The sequence below is a fragment of the Anser brachyrhynchus genome (assembly GCF_964034855.1).
Source record: "Anser brachyrhynchus genome assembly, chromosome: 2".
NCBI classification, from domain to species: Eukaryota; Metazoa; Chordata; class Aves; order Anseriformes; family Anatidae; genus Anser; species Anser brachyrhynchus.
In genome coordinates, this window is record NC_137695.1 from 99,114,061 (window position 1) to 99,122,247 (window position 8,187).

The following is an 8,187-nucleotide window of genomic DNA, read 5'->3' on the forward strand; positions in this document are numbered from 1 at the left end:
CATGCCAGTCCTGGTGCGGGCACATCATGGGGAGCATTTTTTAATTCAATGTAATTTATGCATTCTTGCAGTCCTGTGTGTGCCTGGCCTGTCAGCCAGTGCCTAGATGAAGGCTGACAGTTGTCATCCAGGGCCTGAAGGTAGCCTCACATAATGACACATTAGACATACTAATGATGTTTTCTTCTGGCATAATGTTTTCTTCTCAACTTTCCTCTCTCCTCTCCCCACCACCCCCTCCCTTCCTCCCTCTCTCCCTCCCTTCCTCCCTATCAACTACAGGGATGCTTAGGACACAAACACGCCAAGGAGACTGCGTCTGCAGGGAATGTGGAAAATGCTTTAACCAACCCAGTCACCTCAGGACTCATCAGAGGTCCCACACAGGTATATTTTCACACTTGCTCTTGCTTTCTCCCTTTCCTGCTTGCCTTCTTTCAGATCCGGCTGACAAAATGCCAAGAATTATGTTTCACGTACCACGTTAACCTCAGTAATTCAAATACCTAAATCTAATACACAGGTTTTTTATTTTTACGACTATTGCTCTTGTTCTCCGGATATTGCTTACCTGATCCCAACCCGAACTCCATAAAATTGCAATGCATTTAAGATAAGTCTGTTTGCAAATGTTTTATTTTAATTAGAGAGTAGGGTACTCAGAAATGAATATGCTAATGAATTCTGTTGCCACCAGCACAAATTGAAATCAAAGTACCCCTTTCAGCAGAACATAAGGCTTTGTTTTGCCTCATCGTTGCTGTTGACAGGACCGTTTTTGCAGGAAACGAGATTTTCCTCAGACCGGTTGGTCAGTCCTAAAATCAGAAATCCCTACCAGCCGTTTTTAACCTGGCACAGTCTGTTGTTGAAACTGGGGGAGGCGAAAGCCACCAGTGTCGTTACCTCCTGAGCATTGCACGAGACAGTGAGACTAGCGGGCTCTTTCTGAAAAGTGTGAATGATGCATACATAAGCCAGTCTGATGCAAAATGACAGAGGCCAAATGGTAAGTAATGCAAGAAGAGGGTCCCTTTACACATAGACTGATAATTAATGTTGTCAGTGATTGCTTTCTTCAGCGCTGAAGTCTGAATTAAAAAGGGCAGTGGCCCTAGGCTGCCATTAGCACACTCTCTTACAGTAAGTGTTACGGTAAATTGGTATTTTCCGGCCACAGGCTAGTAGCTGGTGTCTTTTTTTGAACGTGGTTAATCTGTAATGGTCTCAAATAATGTACACACACTAACGAAGCTTGAATGTTCATCTGTTAACAAGCCCCCTTGTTCCCACAGTGGTGTTTGAGTCTAATGGACTCCGAGGTACTGAAGTTCACACCACCTCCGCAGATGCCCCAAAACAAGTATGTTTTACAATTAATTGGATGTTTGGTTTTTAATGTGGTAGCTGGGGAAAAGTTGCACAGTGATACTCATCAGTAAAGCACTGACTGTTTTATAACATGTATAAATAATAATGGTGTTGCTTGATATTTAGCTCTTAATTTTTTTAAGCATTTTATCAAAGTCTGTTATATAGAGAGTCAGTTAATTGTAGACCAGGTAGTTAGTGTTTAATTAAACATGTTACTGACTTACTGGGGAGTGGGTGGGATAGATAACGCTAATGCACAATGATATGTAGTAGTGAGATGGTATTTAAAGAATTCCTACAAATAGTTTGCTTTTACAACTAATGTTTTCTGCTGCAGCAGTGCAATTAACGCTTAGTCTGTATTTTTCTGAAGAGTCTCCATACCATAATATCCAGTACCTAGTCTCTGAAAGGCTCATCTTCCAGCTCCTGTGGACTGTGCAAGTTAGTGCGCTTTCCTCTTTCTAGACTAGTGTTTCCTGTCTTAACAAATGCTTCTCAGCACTCTGAATTATACGTGACACAGCTGTGATGTAGAAAACCATTAAGCTGAAATTTCATATGTCCTGTATCTTTGGAGACTACTGTCACACCTAGGAAGGTGGACCTTCCTACTCCGTGGTCAAGCTTGGCAGGTGGGTTTCAGGGCATATCTTCTCATGGGCAATTTTCTTTCATTTTGGAGCTGCCTCCAGCATCATTCACTCCTTCTGCTTTCATCCATATTTTTAATATAATTTTTACTACAAAAAAGTTTTACATACTGCCCTCCCATATCTTACTAAGCAATTGCAGATGATTTTTGCTGTGCTTAAAGAACGCAGCTTAATATCAGTCCCACCATCATGAAGTTTAGGAGCTGTTTCTACTTATTCAATAAGCATCTTCACCACGTTGCTTAGTTCACGTGCTGCACCCTTCGTGGAGACCCTTGGCATCTTCTCTGTTGTCTTGCTTCTTTCTGCCCTGGAGGCTACTCTGGGAGTTCATCCTCTGCCACAGGAATTATCTGACCTGCAGTTAGGTTGTAGGAGTGGCCAACAACTCCTCATAAAGTTTTCAAGATGATGTAGCACTTCATGTTGTTCTGGGTAGTGGTTTTTTTGGTTTTGTGGGACAGTAGCAGCAAAATTCTGCTCTAATGGGAGAACTAGTTGAAAATGCCCTCTTTGATGTTTACCTAACCAAATTGTGCAAGGACATCCATCTTAGGAAAAGTATATGCTGGGGAGAAAAACTGCAGCTCTGCAAACTAGCTCAGCTATTCTTTGGTTCTCATCATTTTAATGTTCTAGATTTAATAAACCTAAGCGCCTTGAAAATGCTCTTTCATCTTTTCATGCTCACGGTTTATCTCATATGTAGTTGAAATTGAGTTCTGAAGGCAGTGTTCTGTTTTGTTTTTCTTTTTGGTTGGTTGGTTGGTTTTTGCCTTTTTTTTTTTTTCTCTAAAAGACAATGTAAGGTCAAAGTTGGAATACATTTCCAAAAACTTCTGAAGTGGTCATATCTACCCAAAAAATGCTGTGGCAGCTCAGATGGACTCTTTTTGTAATTTGGGTTGTATTACTGCACAATAAATTTACTCATAATCTTGTCTTTGTAAACTACTGCCACACCACAATTTATTGACTAACTTCTTCCACAGCAAATGTAGTTTGCTGTTGCAGACAACAGTCCATGTCAATCTGTCTTCAAAGTATTTGATTAAATTACAGCATCTTTCAATACAGCAGAATACTGGGTAGAGGTTAGGCTTGTGAATCGTTTTGTCTCTTCCCAATCAGTATTTCTCCCACAGAAGCTGTAGTATGATCGCTTTTCCAGGAGATATCTTCCTTTCTTTTGTCTTGTTTGTTCTTCAGTATCAGCCTGTGTCTCAGTTTGTCGGTGTCTGTGTCAGTTAGGATTATTCAGTTGTCTGCTGTTTTCCTTGTTCTCATCGCAAGCAGGCTTTGCAGTCCCGCAGAAGCCTCCACCTGCACAGTCCCTGGGTTTTAGCAAGGGAATACGTTCATTTCTACCTGCAGCTGCAGGGACCTTTAGAAGCACAGAGAGTAGCTCTCGCACCAAGAACAATGCCTGCAGCGCTCTGGAAATGTTACTATTTCCCACTTTAAACATTGTCACTCTGTCTTCATTTCATTTTAATTGGGGACAGATCTATTCTTGAGAGTTTACAGTGTAAAGTCAGTTCAAGTTACAGAAGTGCCATGCACATGCTCCGAGCAAGAAACAATAGTTAGCACGTACAGTAGCTTTAGAAGGATTTTTTTTTTTAATGTTAAGTGGAAACGATTCACTTTACATAATGTTTCCTCCTCACAGGTAAAATATCTTCCCTGGAGTAGTCTGCTAAAGAGTGAAAATATTAACATTAGTATTTCGCAGTTCCCCCATTCCCTTCAGTAGTCATGGAAGATCATCTCTAAAGGTTTCCTTTATAAAAGAAGGTTATGTAGGGTTTTTAAAATTCCCCAGCATAGTAGCTTACAATGGTGCTGCATTATATAGCAGTTTTCTCACAGAGTAATTTTAATTCCGCATGTTAAAAATAGGGTCTGCAGCCAGGCTTTTTCAAAAATGAGCCAGCTAAATCTATATTTAGGTGTCCAAATAGGAAACCTACTTCAGGGTAATGAACTGCTAACAGGAGATGCAGGTGTGCAGCAGTACTGCAAAGTAGGCCACCTATAGGAGTGTGTGAAGAATTCCACACACACACGATTTTGATGATAATAGCATTAGGCTGCATTTCATGCTTTGGCATTAGCACCAATGAAATAAATACCTTGTTTCCTACATTTTGTTTATACTTCTTTCATAACATTGTTTTCTGTGTTCTCTTCTACCTGAATGCTTAAAAAAATCCATCAGATGAATTTCTCTTGAACTCTAGAATATTTCTTAGTCTTCCTTGTCTAAAGGTCAAAAAATGCTTATTATATACCCCAAGTCAATACAATCTGTGCAAAGTCATGCAGATTCTCTTGAAATGCTGCCATATTAAACATACTGAATATTCTGAATATTCTTATAAATGCTAAATATCCCAATATATCCATAATTAAGCTTGCTTATCCACGATGAATATGTATCTTAATTTGGAATACACTAAGCAGCATCCAAAGACCTGATTTAGTAAGCATGAATTCCGGGAGCACACTCCAGTCGCTTATACATAGCAAGACAAAAGCTGGCTCCCTTTCTGAAGGGTCCCTGCACCAGTGTGAATCTCAAAGGGGCTGCAGCTCTTGAAGCAAAGCTCTCCTAAAGCTTGGGGTCGTTTCAGAGGAACTGCCCGATTCTGTGACATTGCAGCCAGTAGCCCAATTCCCAAGTGCATTCAGCGGCACAAGGATTGACCTGTAGCCTGCTCATGCAAAATGGTAACAGCATTGGTGGCAGTGCCTAATGCGTATGCCTCATATTTAACATCACCTGTTGTATTTTTAAAAGCATATAAAAACGTGGCCCGCTTTAGAAATATGATTTATCAGTGACAAGTCAAAAAATATGCTCTAAAAATTTTAAAGGACAAGTAATTGAATTTTTTGAAGGCATAATTTACTGGTTAGCAACAAGAGTTCTGTCTAATTAAGAGCCTATATATATATGTGAAGCATATTTACAGTGCTGGAGCCAAAGACACTCTAGTACATCTGTACATCCATAGTTCTCTCTACACATTTGCTTTTTATTCAAGAGAAGCAAGCAAAACCCCCAAAACTCAAACCAGCACCCTCTGCAGAAAAGCATCCTTTTACTCGTAGAAAATCAAGCAAAAGCTACCAGCTAGGGAAAAAAAGTGAACCGTTGGTATCACAGATATTTCTGGCTAAAGCTTTCCACGTGCCAGAAGGCAATGACCCTCCTTTTCTGTGAAAGAACTACAGACACTACACTTTTTGGATGTTGTTCATGGTAAAGAGGTGTGTGCAGCAGATTCTGAATCACAGGAGCATAACACCTTCATTGAGGAGTCCATGAGCTTTAGCTTTCTCTGCTATGACTATTTAAAAATATTTCTTTTAGTGCTCAACCTTGAGATAATGATGTGAGTAGTCAGAATTTGGATGACTGGAAGAATCCATCAAGAAAAAAATCTGTGTTGCAAAGGGACCTGGGATCCCTTTGCTGGGGACATGTTACCTCCAGTGTGTTTATAGTCCACCTACAGTAAAGCAGCTGGAGGGAGAAGGGGAGGAGCGAAAAAAAAAAAAAAGTTATTTAAACCATTGGCTTGGTGTTTTTGTTTGGATCTGAAATTTTGGCACTGTCTGTTAGAAGTCCTATTTATGACATTTGTTCATATGAAATGTCTTGTCCCAGTTCCTTGTGGAGTTTCTTCTAAAGATCATGATTAATAGTTCAGTCCTCATTATTGCAAATGTTATTTTTAAATAGTTATTCTGAGAACAAGAATTCCATTAATCAAAATAATAGATAATGAACAAATAAATGGCAACCTAATTTGTCTCGTTCATACATATGGAGATTATAATGCAAACAATCAAGGAATCATGGAGGCTGCTGTACTGGAATCCGAGTAATATGCATGTGTTAGCTATCCATCAGTTTCGGAGCCTTATAGACAGGATTAGCAGCTGTAGGTCTTGTCCCTGCATTTTCCCCTTTCCAGCAAACTGAAAAGGTGTCCATGCTCCAAACTGATTATTGCAATTTATTTCAATGGCATGTCATGTGATCAGCTGTCTCCAATATATTAAAATGTGCACAGACTAATTTTCCCTTTTTCTAGTTAACTGGTGTAACGCCCCAGAATTCAAAATTAAAACAGCTTCTGGCATGGAAGCTATAGGTTTCATCTACACAAAAAGGGCTTGTTTTTTTTGCCTTTTTTTTTTTTTTTCCTTCTGAAGTTCTGGAAGTGAAGAAAGCTTACTTTTTAAAATGGTAAATTTTGCAGTTCAGGAAGAATTCAATCCAGCTGTGTATCAGATGGTTCAAAAACTGATGTGCGTGCTAGCATATCACAAAACCAAAGGCTATGGGGTAGTGTTTGATCTGCTGGAAAACCCGCCCTTGGTCCTACTGTGAATGGGTGAAATGGGGAGGAACCTTCTACTTCCTTGGGTGCCTATGGGGTGAGCCACTGGGTGGGCTTTTGCAGACACAAAGCCTCCTGCCCAGGGAAACATCCTTTGCCTCCACCCACCTGCAGCCTCCTCTGCTATGGGGAGGCCATTTCTGGGAGGCTTTCTTTGTCCTCCTTTCGCTGGTATTCTCCAGGCAGAAACCACACACTCGCATTTGCTAACGCTGCATTTCAACCAAGCGCTGTAGACTTCAGCTCTCCCTCTCACTAGTGCCACTGCGGGAAAACCTGCCTCCCTGTGGAGGAGGAGGAGTTCTTCGACGCTAAAGTGGCCAACGGGGAAGCATCCCCAGCCCTGTCCCCCTCTGTGGATCCCTGTTGGGTGGAAAGAAGAAAAATCGTCCCTTTCACATGCCCCTGATGCTGCACGGTCTGTGGGCGGGTGGTGCCTGGACCCACAGGGCAAGCCGCCACTGCTGGCACCCCACCGGATAGCTGTCCCACAGAAGCACCCCGAATTACCCCCTTTTTTTGGTTCTTACCCAGGGAAACTGGGGCGAGACGCCCGCCCTCCCCTCTTCTCCTCCCCCGGCTGGGAGGAAGCCTGCCGTGCTCCCCCGTGTACGGGGAGCTGGTTCGATACGAGATGTTTTAATGATGAATGCCTCCTCTCGGAACTGTGGTTCTGTCTCTCAGGCATGATGTAGCCGTGCAAAAATGTAAAGCATCTTTCTTAGTTTACTGCAGGAAATTCAGCATCCAACTAAGGAAGTTTTATCACATCTCTCATTCAGTTACTGTTTCCTACATTTCAAATATACTGCGGTCTGTACAGCGGCTTTTTTTTTCTTTAATTTTGTTGCAAATCTTTCCGACTTAAACCAAACTTTGACTGGTAAATGTCATGAATCTCGGGCCAGGTTTAATTAGGAGTTTTCTAAATCTATTAACAAAAGAGATGCACTTAATACATTATGTCAACCAGAGCTGTGCTTTCTTTAGCTATTTCTAGGGCTGCCATAGGCACAGCTTGAAACTTGCTTGGATTTTACATGGGTGCCGTATTTTATGTTGCATTAATTTAAAATGGTCTGTTTCACTTCATCAAGACTTTAGCTTAAGGATAATGCATTTATGTAAGATTAATCTTGCCATGTTGTTTTAGGATCAGGATTGTAAACTGCATTGTTCCGACAGTGATGTTCTAAATGTCATTTTAAAGCTTTTCTCAGGAGCTGCAGGCTCCCACTTATTCATGATGTTATCTTTAATTTCACTTGATTTTCAGAATATCCCTTCTATTTTTTCCACGTGGTAATTATTCATGAAAATTGGCTAAAAAACCTAAAAGGAAGATGACAAGGGGAAGAAAAAGCCTTCTTAACTTTTGACAGACCTGCACAAGAATTCAGTTTTCCTTCTCCGAGCGGCCTCTCTGACCTCCAGCTTCAGCCCTTTTGAAACTCTGGTCTAGCTCTGAATCCCTCTTGGCTAGCACAAAATTCCTCATTTTGGAGGCCTCCTTCCCTCCATGTCCTTAACTGTTTCTGCATTGCTCCATCAGACGCTATCACTTGCTCTTCTGGTCCGTCAGAGACCTTGCAGGGGCCCAAACAAGCGAACGTGCGTGATGCTAATTCGAGGTAACGAGCGCCAGAAGGGCTCGCTGGACACATTGCGAGCGGGAGCAGCGACGCAGGCGCGAGAGGATAAGGCGAGGAGGTGAGAATGAGCTTTTCCCTCTCTCCTTCTTA

General features: G+C 41.5%; 1 protein-coding gene across 10 annotated transcripts in view; it reads left to right on the forward strand.

The window, feature by feature from the left end:
• ZNF516 (zinc finger protein 516) overlaps positions 1 to 8,187 on the forward strand; it is a 186,062-nt gene that overhangs the window by 157,993 nt on the left and 19,882 nt on the right. The window contains exons 4-6 of one of the 10 annotated variants that reach the window (XM_080578643.1): positions 283 to 387; positions 1,296 to 1,363; positions 7,722 to 8,184. The exons of 7 other annotated variants lie outside the window; for them this stretch is intronic. In XM_080578643.1, the coding sequence (XP_080434769.1) occupies positions 283 to 387; positions 1,296 to 1,363; positions 7,722 to 7,751 (203 nt within the window). In that variant the 3' untranslated portion in view covers positions 7,752 to 8,184. Of the gene's footprint in view, positions 1 to 282; positions 388 to 1,295; positions 1,364 to 1,747; positions 7,300 to 7,721; positions 8,185 to 8,187 lie in introns of those variants that run through there. 2 more of the 10 variants (XM_080578635.1, XM_080578642.1) reach the window with 2 other exon arrangements.